Source organism: Nicotiana tomentosiformis, chromosome 2, assembly GCF_000390325.3.
Source record: "Nicotiana tomentosiformis chromosome 2, ASM39032v3, whole genome shotgun sequence".
Taxonomy (NCBI): Eukaryota; Viridiplantae; Streptophyta; class Magnoliopsida; order Solanales; family Solanaceae; genus Nicotiana; species Nicotiana tomentosiformis.
The window spans coordinates 173,794,206-173,811,516 of record NC_090813.1 but is presented as its reverse complement, the minus strand read 5'-3'; the positions used below and the strand labels follow the sequence as shown (position 1 = coordinate 173,811,516).

Below are 17,311 nucleotides of genomic sequence, written 5' to 3'. Positions count from 1 at the left end.
AAGAACCGAGTTTTTTGGAAATATTGAGAAGATAACCTAAACACGTAATCCACTTTCAAAAGTTAAATTAATAAATTTATATTTTTGAAATAATTAATCAATTTTAGGCTCAAGTGCAAAATTTCGAGTCTTTCCTTGTGTATTCTATTAATTAAAAATTATATTCTCCTTCTCCTTCAACCACTAACTAGGACAAGGACTAACAACTTCATGTTTGTGAGATCTTATGAATTTCATGAGCACTGAACTCAGCTACAGTTGGCACTCTATTGTGTGAGGAGAATTCTATTTCTGGTAACTGATCTGTGGTAACTCTGTTGTTTGTTGACAACTTTGCACCTGCCTCCTCTTCCTGCTGCAGCTTCTTCTTATTTTTCACTTGTGCGTGCCATTGCTTTATGGCTTGCATTATGTGTTCTTCCAACAATCCTCTTTTGAAATGTGAACCCATCTAAAAGAAATATTCTAAGTTAAAAGGAAGTTCAACTTTTGATCACTCACAGTATATAATATTCTTACATTAACTTGCGTAACTTTTTATAGTAAGCTTAATTGGTAAACTAATAACATGTTACTGTACTATCATATTAAAATATACTCATAATGTAAAAGTAATTTATGTTGTTAATGCATATTAATCTAACTTATTTTCTTAAGAGTCTCAAAGAACGGACCAATCATAGTTCAAGAAGAACTTAACATGTAAGAAGAAAAGGTATATAATCGCAAGGTTTAGTTATGTTTCCATCATCGATTAACCTAACATTCAATTCATATAAAAATTTCTCAGAAATTTCCCATACCTAAACGGCTAAACTCCTAAAGTAGTTTTATAAAGTAAATCAAATCAATATAGAAGAGGCAACCAAGTACCAACTAGCAAAAGGTACATGCTTAGACATCTTGGATTCCCTCGATCAAGCATAATTTCAAGGAACAAAATAAGATGGTGGACCAACCAAAATAATATGGAAGCAGTATAACAATAACAGAGGTGGATCCAAAATTTGAACTAATTGATATGTTCGATCTTTACAATTCTAACATAAAATTCAATGTACTTTCAAATTTATGAGTTCAATGTGATGCATCATATGTTGTTTCCTTAGTTTTGTTGTCGTAGTTGTTTTGGAGCCAAAAAGAGTAAGAACCACTTAGTTCAGAAGCACTATGCTATGTAATAATGATAGATAATGTATGAGATGTAGTATTACTTTTTGTACATGTATACGATCGAAATAGAGTTCGGCCCTCCTACGCTCGATCAAATTCGAATGGCAAGCAACCGGAGTAGGATTTTGGGATGAGTTCGAGGATAGTACAAATAAGCCTTGAGCTCCGAGACCGATCGAGGAATCAACTCGATATCATTATCAAGCCCATGACCAAATCGAACCGCAAGGCAACGTGAAGGTTGTCGGAGATGCACAGACCGATAGACACTCACCCCGAATGTCGAAATCGAACCAAGGCCGAGGGCTCGACCCAATACCGAGTTCAAGCCAGTATCGAGCTCGCAGACAGGAGCCGTTGCAACCGCACTAGGGGAGAGAATCTTGGCAGGAATCGAGGAAGAGACAATTCATCGTGGGTTCTCCATTATGTATTTTTATTATAAATATGGCAGGATCCCTCTACTATAAAGGGGGGTTCTCAGATTGTAACAGGGGACGCCCTCGGAGATTGAGAGATATCCTCTTAGGTTTATTTCATTTTATCTTATTCATTCTTCTTGCTCGCTATTCTCATAATCATAGTCAAGAACATAGATATTATCATTTTCAAATACGGTTTGTATCAAATCATATCACATATCCTTAGAACCATACATGAATTTAACTCTATCCGTTTTTCAGGTAAACAGTTTGGCGCCCACCGTGGGGCTAAGGATAACAGTGATTGTTTGACACAAATCTGCAATACACACCAGTTTGCAACTTCAAAATCGATAATGGCAAACCCTCGATTGATGGCTTTACCTATCGACCACAAAGCCGACCTTCAAGATGAAACCAATAACTTGACACCCAGGGTCGGAAGGCGAATTAACGATGTCACCGAAGCTCAAGTCGAAGTACCGCTAGATGTCAATTCACAAGTGGCTCTTGAGGCGAACCAACGTTCCGAACCGAAAAAAAGCATTCATGGCGGTACTCGATCCGTAGCTCGAGACACCCATAACGTGGAGGATATCAGAGTCAACTTACGGATAATCTTCGAGATATTACAAGCCCAGCAAATAGTGATAGTTCAGTTGCAGGCCGGAGCCCAATCCGCTTCGAGAAATCACCCACAGAACGAAACCAGCCATATTGAAGTCAAATGAGCAAGAGTCGGGGACTACTCCCGAAATTACTAAATTGCTCGAGGAACTCACAAAATGAGTCGAAGCCAGCGATAAAAAAGTAGAAACATATAATTCCAGGGTCGATCAGATCCCGGGAGCTCCACCAATGATAAAAGGGCTAGAATCAAAAAAATTCATTCAAAAGCCTTTTCCTTCGAGTGCAGCCCCAAAACCAATCTCCAAAAAATTCCGTATGCCCGAAATACCCAAATATAACGGAACGACCGACCCCAACGAGCACGTCACTTCTTACACGTATGCCATCAAGGGCAATGATTTAGAAGATGATGAGATCGAATCTGTATTATTGAAAAAATTCGGTGAAACCCTGTCGTAGGGGGCAATGGTATGGTATCATAATTTGCCATCTAACTCTATTGATTCTTTTGCTATGCTTGCAGATTGCTTCGTAAAAGCATATGTCGGAGCCATAAAAGTTGAAACCAGAAAGTCGGACCTCTTCAAGATAATACAAAAGGATAACGAGATGCTAAGGGAGTTCGTTTCTCGTTTTCAAATGGAACGAATGGATCTGCCACCAGTCACCGACGATTGGGCTGTTCAAGCTTTTACTCAAGGTCTAAACGAGCGGAGCTCTATGGCTTCACGGCGCCTGAGGAAAAATCTGATCGAGTATCCAGCTATTACCTGGACCGATGTACACAATCGATATCAATCCAAAATAAGAGTCGAAGATGACCAGTTGATTTCTAGGTACGTTACGAAAAGAACTACCAAGAAAAAGTCGACCAGAGATCGATACCAGCCATATAGCGGAAACGATACTACTGTTGTGTATCTGAGGCCTCTTTAAAATCAATCTCGTATACTAGGGGGCTTTATCATTGAACGCATCTATGATGATTATCAAGTTCGGTGCAAAGGAAGTCACTTCATTATTTCATGACAAATAGTGTCTCGATAGGAAACGTTGTAAGGGCCAAATGGCCAGAACGAACCATGCTTATGTTGTTGGCCCGAGCCCTGACGCAAAACATGAACACATGTACAATGACTTGCAAAGAAAGCCCTCTTCTTTCCCGATATTTTATGTTCAAGATTTATTATGCAAACAGGATCGAGTTCGAGCAAGCACTCACTCGACCATTATGCCTACGGGCTACATTACTTCGAGTTCGAATCATTCACTCGACAACTACACCGACGTGCTACATTACTTCGAGTTCGAGCAAGCACTCACTCGACCATTAAGCCTACAAGCTACTTTGACTATTACGCATATGGGCTACATTGCATCGAGTTCGAATCATTCACTCGACTGCTAAGTGTACGGGCTATTTTTATTTCGAGTTCGAGCAAGCACTCACTCGACCATTACGCCTACGGGCTACATTATTTCGAGTTCGAATCATTCACTTGACTACTAAGCCTACGGGCTACTTTTATTTCAAGTTCGAGCAAGCACTCACTCGATCATTAAGCCTACGCGCTACTTTGACTATTACGCCTATGGGCTACATTGCATCGAGTTCGAATCATTCACTCGACTGCTAAGCCTACGAGCTAATTTTATTTCAAGTTCGAGCAAGCACTCACTCGACCATTATGCCTACGCGCTACATTACTTCGAGTTTGAATCATTCACTAGACTACTAAGCCTACGGGCTACTTTTATTTTGAGTTCGAGCAAGCACTCACTCGATCATTAAGCCTACGGGCTACTTTGACTATTACGCCTACGGGCTACATTGCATCGAGTTCGAATCATTCACTCGACTGTTAAGCCTACGAGCTACTTTTATTTCGAGTTCGGGCCAGCACTCACTCGACTATTACGCCTACGGGCTACATTGCATCGTGTTCGAATCATTCACTCGACTGCTAAAGCCTTCGGGCTACTTTTATTTCGAGTTCGAGCAAGCACTCACTCGACCATTACGCCTATAGGCTACTTTGACTATTACGCCTACGGGCTACATTGCATCGAGTTCGAATCATTCACTCGACTGCTAAGCCTATGGGCTACTTTTATTTCGAGTTTGAGCAAGCACTCACTAGACCATTACGCCTACGGGCTACATTGCATTGTGTTCGAATCATTCACTCGAGTGCTAAAGCCTTCGGGCTACTTTTATTTTGAGTTCGAACAAGCACTCACTAGACCATTACGCCTAAGGGCTGCATTACTTCGAGTTCGAATCATTCACTCGACTACTAAGCCTACGTGCTACTTTTATTTCGAGTTCGAACAAGCACTCACTCAATCATTAAGCCTACGGGCTACTTTGACTATTACGCCTACGGGATACATTGCATCGAGTTCGAATCATTCACTCGACTGCTAAGCCTACGAGCTATTTTTATTTCGAGTTCGAGCAAGCACTCATTCGACCATTACGCTTACGGGCTACATTACTTCTTGTTCGAATCATTAACTCGACTACTAAACCTACGGGCTACTTTTATTTCGAGTTCGAGCAAGCACTCACTCGATCATTAAGCCTACGGGCTACTTTGACTATTACGCCTACGGGCTATATTGCATCGAGTTCGAATTATTCACTCGACTGCTAAGCCTACAGGCTACTTTTATTTCGAGTTCGAGCAAGCACTCACTCAACAATTACGCCTACGGGCTACATTGCATCGTGTTCGAATCATTCACTCAACTGCTAAAGACTTCGGGCTACTTTTATTTCGAGTTCGAGCAAGCACTCACTCGACCATTACGCCTACGGGCTACATTACTTCGAGTTCGAATCATTCACTCGACTACTAAGCCTACGAGATACTTTTATCTCGAGTTCAAACAAGCATTCAGTTCGAATTCAAGCGAACACCTTTTCAGGTGAAGGTTGTTCGAGCCCAATAAAACAAAGGGGACTACCCGTAAGGACCGAAGGCAACAGAGATTAAAATTCAAACTATCTATTTAGTTTGAAAGGCTATTTTTCTTCAAAAGGAAGAAAGATTTATATTTACAATTTTTTTGTATAGAGGCGGCTACTCTGCCAAAAGGAAGTTCTTTATACAAAACCGAAAGCGGTATCAAAAGAACGCAACGAACGACCTAAATGACTCAACCTTCATCTGAGGCCGTATTCTCGGCACCGTCCTCATCTTCAGACTCCCCCGAGTCATCAGAGTCCTCCCCAGAAAAGACGAAAAGGAACTTAAATGTTTTTTGGAAGAGTGAAGATGTAAAAGTGGTAAAAGATAAGGGGAGGGGTTATTTATAGGCTTGCATCGTGACGACTCAGTATCAGCGGTGGCCGACCACCGTCTGACATGCATTAAAAACCTTGAGAGACTAAATCGATGGGACAACTATCACTTACGTCATAAACGAGCCCTGTGAAAACGTCAGCTCATAACCCAATCGAGCCGTCGAAAATTATATCGATTCTCATCACATCCTTTCTGAGAAACGAGGGGACTATCTGTATACGGTCGAAATAGAGTTCGGCCCTCCTACGCTCGATAGAGTTCGAATGACAAGCAACCAGAGTAGGATTTTGGGATGAGTTCCGAGGATAGTACAAACAAGACTCGAGCTCCGAGACTGAACGAGGAATCAACTCGATATAATTATCAAGCTCATGACCAAATTGAACCGCAAGGCAACATGAAGGTTGTCGGAGATGCACAGACCGATAGACACTCACCCCGAATGTCGAAATCGAACCAAGGCCGAGGGCTCGACCCAATACCGAGCTCAAGCCAGTATCGAGCTCGCAGACAGGAGCCGTTGCAACCGCACTAGGGGAGAGAATCTTGGCAGGAATCGAGGAAGAGATAATTCATCGTGGGTTCTCCATTATGTATTTTTTATTATAAATATGGTAGGATCCCTCTACTATAAAGTGGGGTTCTCAGATTGTAACAGGGGACGCCCTCAGAGATTGAGAGATATCCTCTTAAGTTTATTTCATTTTATCTTATTCATTCTTCTTGCTCGCTATTCTCATCCTCATAGTCAAGAACATAGATATTATCATTTTCAAATACGGTTTGTATCAAATCATATCACATATCCTTAGAACCATATATGAATTTAACTCTATCCGTTTTTCGGGTAAATAGTACAAAATAAGAAATCATTATAAATATTAGTCTGAGATAGAAACAACGTTATTGGACGACTAACCTGAGTAACGAGGGCATAGAGAGGCAACGTAATGTAGCTACAAAGTACTTGAACCGTCACCCTGCATGGCCCATGCAATGCTATAAATCATTTTATTTGAATACAATAATGTTACTCTTTTCTTTCCAACTTATGTGCCGTATTTTCCTTTTCCGTCTGTCTAAAAAAGAATGAAATATATATTTTTATTATTTAGAAATAATTTTAATTATAAAATTACCATTTTTCCTTTAATATAATTTATAGTCACATAAATCGATGTGGCTAGCTTGTTTTAGCACAAATTTTAAAAGTCCGTAACTAATTAAATATCGCAATATAAATTGAAACGAAAGGAGTAGGAGTAAATAATTCTGATAAAGACAGGGAAATCGAATTATGACTTACGCCAATACCACCCTGATAACGATGATCTCCACATTCTCGTGATAACAGGATTTTATTCCAAATTGCCACTGAAATATTTAGCAAAAACTAATAAAATGAGTTGTCTAAGCACAAGTTACTCTACTTGTTGGCTTAATGAGATTAGTTTGGCCAAAATTAGGGCACAGAGATTTACCGTCACCCAAATAAAGAAGGCCAGCTCAAATGCATTCTACAATCAATTAGTCATGAAATACAAAGAAAATAGATATGAGTTAATTGTTAGGACAAAAAAATAATAATGAAAATTTGATTCTTTGCTTATTAACCTATGAATTTAACTTGCATACGCTAATCGTATAATTTTTTTTATATATAGGATAACTATAAGTAACCTTCCATAAAAAATAGAATTAATAACTTGAAAAAGTAAAGCAACTTACGAGCCACAATACGTTAAAATATAATGTTACAGTTAAAGTTTTTTTCACTATCAGTATATACAAGTTACATATACTAATATTACTGTAAATTAAATATTTTTATACATTATTATTGTAGCTAGTTTAACCTATGAAATAAGTTGTACTAATTTATTAATTAATACTTAATTATATAGATTTACCTGTAAGTGACATAACACAAATATTTTGTACTCTTAAAATGTTAATTAGTTAAATCCTAAAAGAGAAATTGCTTACAATGAAAAGGGTATAATATAGAAGGGTCAAGACAAACTGAGGCTGATTAAACCAAAAAAGATTATCATTAGGTTGGACCGTTGGCGATCCTATGATGACGTCATTGTCTTGTTGAGTTTCTAGTTGAAGAGCCATTTGGGCAACAATCGTCTCCAGCTTAGTCCCAATCACTAACACTGTCTATAAAATCAACCATTAATTAACAAATCTTGAATTGCAATTAATGAAACTTAAAAATAAAACTAACTAAGAGCAGGACGTTTATGTATTCTTACAATGAGCGGAAGAAATGATACCCAAAGATAGACGTTCCAACCTGTTTAAATTAATAATAAAGATTAAGTTTCAGCTAGAAAAACCAAGTATTTCTGAGAGCTTAATTAACTGACGGCGACATTATATAATTAAATAATTAAAAGTTTACGTGAATGGCCGTTCGGGTTAGTTAACACCGATAAATTTGAACGGTTGTAAAGTATTTTTAAGTAGAAATTGATCCTATAGATGTATTGAATATAAATGCTGAAACTGATAATAGATAATTGATACATTTGATAACTGATTGGTTGTTCTCTTGTTAAGATGATTAAATTACCCTTAAATTATTTCTTTTCTATTTTTACAAAAGATTATAAGTGTAAGAGTATTTTTGTAAAGGGGGGGCTGACGAATATGAAATGAAGAGAAAGTTAAAAATTTTATTTTGAGAAAGGTATTTTGTGAAGTTTTGGTCAAACTAATTAAAAGTGCTTATAAAGCTGAAAAGTCATAAGTTAGGGATGACCAATTTATGACTTTTGGCTAATTTTGAGTTATAAGCACTTAGCTTATAAACACATTGAGTGTTTAGCAAATTCGTAGATAATTCAAAAGTTGCTTAATTTAGCCAAAAATTTTATTACGTGCTTTATTTAGTAGCTTAAGTTTTTAAATGAGATAGTCTTACGCTATTCAACACAAAAATAAGGAGATGCAGAGTAGACAAACGTACCATGGACGTCAACCAACAAGAAGATGACCACCAATAACCACATGAAAGGGCTGTTTCAGTAAAGAATAAGAGGACATTACGTGTCAGGGTACTAGTGAATATAATATATAAATTATTTCGTATGGAGCAGTGCAATTACTACATGTCGAATTTGAAATATTAATTCAGAGTCGAGTATACAATTTATTCTCAAGTTTTTTAGTAGTTGAAGAAGCGGAATCACAAATTTTTTTTGTATACCCGAGGGTTTTTCGTTGATAAACCATTAGAGAATGAATTTAATAAGACTAATCTAATCTTTTTCAACCTTAGATGACGAAAATAATGGCGAAAGTTGCCGCTACATATTACGGTCCCCAGCAGATGCTAAACCAGAGCATGATCATGGAAAAAGTTGATCGGGAGGTTTTTCAACTACTAGTACGTATCGCAAAATTGCTATCTGTAATTGGTGAATATATGAGATAAAAGTAATTTTTTCAAGGTCTACTTGATATTTCAACTAAAAGTATACTTATTGTGAACCTTGGATCCCTCGTTAAAAATAATGTTTCCTTCATTATATCGAATTAGAAATCAGTGTAAATTATAAATCATTGGGAGTAAGTACGTACCTGATGCCAACAACGACTTTAAAATCATCTTCTAAAGACCGATTGATGTACTTCTGAAAATTGAAGGCATTGTTTGAAGATAAATGAGCCTGCACATTTTGATCGAGCAAAAATAAAAGGGAAAAACATTAGTGAGACAATAAAAATTGATAGCCCGAAGCACAAGGCATGTCGCGTTCACGCATGATCTGAGGAAAAACCGCACCTAAAGAGTATTACGTAGATAGTCTACCCTAATATATGCAAGCATTAGGGTTAATGGTTTTGTTTGGTTACAAACTTACAACCAAATCAGTGGCGGAGATTTCTTCCAAGGGATTCAGAAAAAGAAAAAAGTTAAAAAACTAAAAGAGTGGTCAATGAGAATTGAACCAACAATCTTACAAAGGTTTTAAACCCCCTTGACCATTGAGCCATGCTCTTGGAATGTGTCAAGGGAATTCAAAATATAATATATAAAAGTACAAACCAGATTTAGCCTTATATATATACAGTTTAACTTTTCGGCAGAGAGGGTTCGAGTGAACCCCCCCCGCTCCCCTAAATCCGCCCCTGAACCAAATCATTTGAATATTATTTGTGATTTAATGGTTTTGCATAACTATTTATTTGAAACATGAGTGTGTTGGAAGAAAAAGAAAGTGATACCTACCGAAATGAAGCCATGGCGTAATGTAAGATAGTCAACTTTGGCTACTGAATGGAAGAATTGCCGAAAGAAACATTTCTGTCCCATTTGCAAAATAGTATAAATGGTAAATTTGTAATAGCAAAAGAGGCAATCCAAAGTTAATACATCTAAAAGAAAGAGAAAAATTTATACTTACAATCCAAAGATGAGTAGAAGTGGTTGTAAACTTGTTCATGTGGCGTCGTCCAAATGTGGTTTCTCTTGTAAATCTGAATCGATTAGGATCTAATGGGTGGTTACATTTGATAAATATACAAAAATTAGAGTTCAATAATATAAATCAGATGAAATATGATTTTAATCAGATCAAAATCGCTATATCTTCTCAAGTTATGCTACTCAAAAAATTTGATTTGAATTTTCTGAAATTGGTTAATGGTCAAAGCGAGATTGAAATTTTATTCTAACATTCAAGTACAAAGACGGTTCAAACTCAAGCTTCAACACGTAAACAAAAACTATGGCATCAAACAATTACTCCTTTCTTCTCATCTTATGTGAAAGTGTCAAAGTACATAGGAGGGTCAAGCACTTATTTAAAAAATAATAATAATTATGGTATTCGGGTCCGTCTGTGTGCAACTCGATTAATTTTATGGGATAATTACTATCTCCCATCACCACCACAAATACTAGATAATTCTGTTCACTAAGCATTGGACCGATAGGAAATAAATTACCTAGCACTCTGGCATGAGTTGCCTCCATCGAATTTGAACCTTAAATCACATAATTTTTCTCCCACTTTAATGACCATTGCGCCATATTTTTGGGCGCAGTAGGAAGGTCAAATGCTTATTTCAGAGTAAATTAAAGCATATATTATTTTTTGAATTAAAATTTATATTTTCAAATTAAATAAAAGTATTAAAAAGTCTTAATGGTTAGCAATTTAAAATAGTTTGAAAATATTTGACACAATTGCGGTGGATGATTTTTTTTAATTTAAAAAATAATAATATTGTCAACTCTCGTTAGACAAGTTTGACTAATATGTGCATCTAGAATGGTCCTCTTTTGGGAAGAGAAAGTCTTCATTATCGGCGTGCAATCCGTTTCAAATTAGATGAGATACTTTCCTTTTTAGTTTGTTCCAAAATAAACGACATATTTCTAAATTTGAAAATAGCTCAACTTTAAACTCTTTATTTTATCCATTTTGCTCTTAATGAGAAGCTTTTATAACTACACAAATGTCATGACCCCATAAAGCGTTTACCCCTTAAGTTTTTAAAATCATAAGTTTCAAAAGTCTTTTTTTTTTCTTTTCTTAAACTCCGTGCCGAATCAAACTAACTCATCTAAATTCAAACGGAGAGAATAATAGTTTCTAAACTTGTCTTTTGTACTCTTCTCTGTATACATAATTTTTGTTAGGCAGACAGTCAGTTTTGTATCATTAATAATATAACAAATATTTATATAATCAAGTTAATTACTCAAATCCAATTAAAACTGCATACCTACACCAACGGCTTGGTAACATAAGAAAAGGTGTAGGTAAAGTAGTGGATTCAGTCAAATTACATAGATTTCGTTAAAACAATTAGACCATTATCACTGGATAAGGAAAGGTTAAAATTGCCTATATACTATTCAAAATTGAGTATTTGTCATCCCTTAAACTTTTTATCTAATATCTAATGTAGCAAACTTGAACAATTTTGCAAACTTGATTTCACCCAACATCTCAACATATTTTACTTTTATATATAAATAAACGAGAATAAGGTGCATACCATTGGCTGCCATATATTCTATGGTCTGACTCTCCTTCTCCCAAGTTTTCCAACGTTTCATCTATTAATCAGAAGATAAGGAAAATTTAAATAAGAAGTTTAAGAAAATAATTATTATCTAGGTTTGGGTATTTTCGATGTATTTTTTTTTAACACTATGAACTATTTAAAACTCATATAAACAGTGGCAGAGCCACATTCAATCCAGGGGTGCCAATTGATACCCCTTCGCTAGAAAATTACATTGTATTGGTAGATTATTTTTTTGTCTTATGTATATTTACTATACGTTGAATCCCCTAAATTTTTCGGTGTATCTATTTTTTTATTTTTTGACACCCTTTGATAAAAATTCTGGCTCTACCACTGCATATAAAATACTATAAATCATATTTTTTACAATATAAATGGTTTAGAAAATTGTAGTTAAACATATATTTGATTTTCTAAACAATAATAATGTCACATAGTATACGTACCTTGGCCCTTCCCAAAGCCATTGTGACAACACTGTACACAATCTGCATCATTGCTAGCACAAATATGAAGTTGTTTAGCTGATTGATTCCATTTTGTGACATAAAAGAAGTCATCCCCTGGATAAAATAAGAAACAAATAAATTAAAAAAAAAAAAAAATCCAACAAAGAGAACATTTTTAATCACCAAAAATAAATGAAAAAGTATCCTTCTTTAATTCCATACTCTGGAGCCACAATGATCCTTTGAGTTCTCAAGTGACGTTAATTCCCTTTGATGACAAGGAAGCATGGAATTTGCTATTCTATTTGGTATGCATATTTTGGATATTGGCCTTTGTATCACTGCTAATAACAGAGATAAAAACCCCAGTTGCATCAACACTGCATACACAAAACAAATTAAATAGTCAATTATCGGGTTTTTTTTGCAGGGTACAACAGCGTATAATTGTACTCTTCTCTGACTCAGTACATTAATATATAGTTACTAAAATGTAGTATGATATATTGTAAGTTCTTATGTACCGACAATGTAAAAGATAATTTGATAACCTAATAAATATGGTAACTAACTTGCTATTACATGTTAAAATTTTTGGTTAGTGCAAAAAACTCTTTATAGTGTTAGCTAGTATATATATAATTTAAATCCCGTTCTATATTTTCCAGTTATTATATGTAGTAAAGAAGGAGCTATAAACTAAACATAACCTACGGGCTACATAAAAGTACTAGAAAAGGTGAATTATATTCATTGCAATTTAGTAATCAAGATCAAACATGTTCGGTCATAAAGAAAAAAAAAAGGAAAAATAAAGGAAGAGAAAAATCATGATCAAATACGTATTTCTATAAGATATGGTTAAGAAAACTAGAGTATTATTCCTTACAAGTAAAGTTGAAGTAAATTAAAAATGGTAGACAATGAATTTTGGGTAAAAGATGACCTGATTTGAGTTTCTCCACAGCTTCAAACAAAGCGGTCTTCCTATGTTTTTTGAGCCACTGCATGTAAATTTCAAATGATCAAAAACTGATCATGAATTGACATAATAAACTAGAGTAATTTATTTGCTTACATGACAAAGAAGATGGATCAAGTGTTCAATGAAAATGCCAAGGAAAATAAAGATGAAACAAACAATTGCCAGAGCCCAAGTTGGAGTGTCTAAAAGAGTGCGAGAAGGACTCGAAGTCGATCCTCCTCCTCCTTCTGTAGTCATATTTTGCGACAAAACAAAAGGTATATATCTTCTGGTTAAACAGAAGCTGATCCAAGATTTGAACTTTATGGGTTCTGAATTCTACAATAACGACTTCATATGCTATATATATTGGCGGTTATTGGCTGAGGCTCTTTCTTGTTGTAAAGATACATAGTGTGTATATACATATATAGAAGCTAGGTAGCTGCAGAAGCAATGGAGGTATAGTAACGAAAATAGTTAACTGCAGCAAGCAACAGTGGAGGTCTTATTTGGAATGTTTAATTTGACTCTGATATCATATAAGAGAACGGTCCCAGATAACTTAAGGGCATTTGTAGTAGTTGTTCTGTTGATTTCTTGAGCTTGAATGCCATCAGGGGTGGGTGGTACTGGTGGGGTAGGGAATTGATTGACAAATAATCTAATACTCCGTCCGTCTATTTTATTTCTCTTTAAGGTTTTGACACACCAAATAAGAAATTATTTAATAACATATATATATATATATATATATATATATATATATATATATATATATATATATATATATATGATTAATTTATCCTTATTTATTTAAGTGAATAGTTCATAATTATTTCTTTTTAGAGTTGCAAGGATGGAATTAGGAAAAACGAATTATTGCATTTTAATTTTCTAAAGTAACAAATATTTTGGATTTTTTTTTTGTGTGGTTTGAGTGACAGTTAAAAAGAATTGATGGAAGCAACACTTTATTATACTTAAATGATATACTTTCCTTTTTAGTCTGTTCCAAAATAAATGACACATTTTTAAATTTAAAAATAATTCAACTTTAAACTTTTCATATTATCTATTTTACCCTTAATGAGAAACATTTATAACCATACAAATGTTATGATCCCACAAAACTTTTACCCATTAAGCTTTTAAAATCACAAATTTTAAAAGTCTTTTTTTTTTTTTAAACTCCGTGCCGAGTCAAACTAACTCATCTAAATAAACATAGGAAGTAAACGGTTTACTTTGAATTGAAGACTACAAAGTTGTAGCAGTCGTAATAGTATGGTTGACTTGGTTATAATCACAATTCGCAAAAGAAAGCATTCCCAGATAAGCGCATTAGCAGGATTTGTATACTGACTTGAACTTTAATGCTACAAGGGCTGGGTACGTGTTTATTTACAGACGAATTTAGTATTTAAGTTTTATGAGTTCAAATTTATTAATTATTATAAATTTAATAAATTTGTATACATAAATTTGCTCCGTATAAAAAATATTAAATTTAGATGAACACGAAATCTGAAAAGCTTAATCAGCCCCTGAAGTACTAGTGGGAGAGGGAGTTGATTGACAAACAATTTAATAGCACTTTATTACTTGGTTTAATTTGAAGACTATATATGAAGTTGTAGCTGTCGTATTAATATGGCTGCCTTGCGCAAGTATTGACCATGTATAATCTACTTCCATTTATTGGTTAATGGATTGATAACCATGTTGAGTAAAATAATCTCAAAAAGAGAATAAGTAACATGATGCAATCGATTAAGCATATATTCTGATTTTTTTTTTTCTGCACATGACTAATATTACATATATATAACTTAATTTCTTCTTTAAAAATTGTAATGCGATTGTTTAATATTGCGAACACAATTATACAGGAATTAAAATGCAAAAGTCCTCTCATCTCACGTACACATGCAAACACCCAATTTATACTCTTCTAGGCTAACTGATCATAATTAAATGAAGGGTTGAAAGTGGATCATATGCAAATTAATTTACATGTCAAAATCATCTGGATGAGTAAGAAACAATGGCAGCAGACCATGGTATTTTAGACAGCTAACAACGGTTGTGTCATGGCCTAAACAGCCTTGGTCCACTTCTGATCTAGATAGAGACTGTCGTGGCTGCTAACTTGTTTTATCACGGAAATTTTATAGCAAAAGTATACACCCTATTAATTATAAACTAAAATCATTTTAAAATATTATTTTTTATAGTTACCTTTTATATTTTATAGCAAAATAAGTATTTTATGGTATATACTACCATTGATGCATGAAATACGCTATTTATGTTTTTCCTATCTTAGACAGCTGAACATACCTATTTTTAAGGGATTGATGTTACTGTATTCATGAATACATGGTGCGAATACATGCGCGTACAACTGTATTCATGAATACAGCAGCGTGAATACATGCATGTACAACTGGACTGCCCTGATTTTAGGCGCTTTTTGCTGCTGTATTCATGAATACATGGTGCGAATACATGTGTGTACAGCTGGACTACCCTGATTTTAGGCGCTTTTTACTGTTGTATTCATGAATACAGCAGCGCGAATACATGTGAATACATGCGCGTACAGCTGGACTGCCCTGATTTTAGGCGCTTTTTACTATTGTATTCATGAATACATGGCGCGAATACATGCGCGTACAACTGGACTGCCTTAATGTTAGGCATTTTTTGCTGCAGTATTCATGAATACAACAGCGCAAATACATGTGAATACACTACCGTAATAACTGAATAGTAACTATAGAAAGTAATTATGTATATGATAGCTATAAGAAGTTAATAGCCACTAAACAATAGTGATTTCTAAAAATTCCTCTTTTTATCATCAGTCCCATAATCAATGTAATCCATAAACTTTTCCCTCTACATCCATTTGCTTTAAAGTCTTTGGGCCTAGTGTTATATACCTTTGACAATCCAATTTTGTTTAAGCTCATTAACTAAAACTATTATTTTAATTGTTCAGGTTGGTTATCTGTATTTTTACTTTATTGGTACTTTCACTTTGTTCGTGGGGGATATGACTCCCAATCTTACAATCTCCTTCCCGTTTCTCCTTTCCCTCCCTCGAATCAAGATTATGCCACAAGACTTTAACTGTTGCCACATCTTTGGTTCCCAAAACTTGTCTGTCAAGAATTTCGATGGGCATCTTTTCATAGGTCAAGTTCTTATTGACTTCCACCTTATCCACGGTAATAGCTTGGGCTTTGTCCTGAAGACACTGTTTTAACATCGATACATGAGGACAAATGCTAATTCTGCCGGCAAGTGTCAGGACCCAAAATTTTTATATTTGGTACCGTGATTACGCCTAACATTTCACTTGTTAGGCAAGCCAACGTTAGAATAATATTAGCCATTTTAAAATAATTTTAAACTAATTAATAACAAATAAACAAATGCGGAAGTAAAGTCTGAAATATAGTGAATAAACCATAAAAATAGCGATGTCTAAATACCATCCCAGAATTGGTGTCACACGTGCACGAGCTTCTAGAATAATACAAATAAAGGTCTGAATAAAATTCAAGCTGTTTGAAATATAATACACAACTGAGATAAGATAGAAGGGGACTTCAGAACTGCGAACGCTGTGCAGTTATACCTCAAGTCTCCACTGGTAGCTGTATCTGGGCAAATCTACAGTACGCCGATGGGATCAACTCCGAAATCTGCACAAGAAGTGCAGAGTGTAGTACCAGTACAACCGACCTCATGTACTGGTAAGTGCCGAACCTAACCTCGACGAAGTAGTGATGAGGCTAAGGCATGTCACTTACATTAACCTGTACACAATAATAATAATAACAACAATAATAGAAATAAATCAGGTAATTCATGTTAATAGTTGAAGTCAACTCGACACTCATAACCAATTGTTATTTCAATCAATTTCCGTTGCGGCGTGCAACCCGATCCCACAATATATTCATATTCAATTCTGTTGCGGCGTACAACCCGCTCCTCCAATATATTCATTTCAATCAGTTCTGTTGCGGCGTGCAATCCGCTCCTCCAATATATTCATTTCAATCAGTTCTGTTGCGGCGTGCAACCCGCTCCTCCAATATAGTCACTTTCATTTCCGTTGCGGCATGCAACCTGTTCCTCCAATATATTCATTTACTAATTCTTATAAAAAAATTACGCCAATAAATGCAACCATTAATGTGAAATTATAAGACAACAAGCATACAATAATTATGATTTATTAGAAATAAGTGATGACAAGTAATAATTAATTGTGGAAATTAAGGATGTAAT

At 35.1% G+C, this 17,311-nt stretch overlaps 1 protein-coding gene across 1 annotated transcript; it reads right to left on the bottom strand.

Moving 5' to 3' along the window:
* Positions 1-37: 37 nt before the first annotated feature.
* On the bottom strand, positions 38-13,537 carry LOC104096938 (MLO-like protein 3). Its single transcript, XM_009603398.4, has 15 exons — positions 13,118-13,537; positions 12,986-13,043; positions 12,262-12,419; positions 12,037-12,153; positions 11,558-11,618; positions 9,955-10,043; positions 9,780-9,854; positions 9,128-9,216; positions 8,514-8,563; positions 7,798-7,838; positions 7,523-7,702; positions 7,018-7,053; positions 6,843-6,910; positions 6,456-6,516; positions 38-451 (listed from the first exon to the last, which is right to left on the bottom strand). The coding sequence occupies exons 1-15, from the start codon at positions 13,259-13,261 to the stop codon at positions 209-211; spliced, it is 1,470 nt and encodes a 489-aa protein (XP_009601693.1). The 5' UTR covers positions 13,262-13,537; the 3' UTR covers positions 38-208.
* Positions 13,538-17,311: the final 3,774 nt, after the last annotated feature.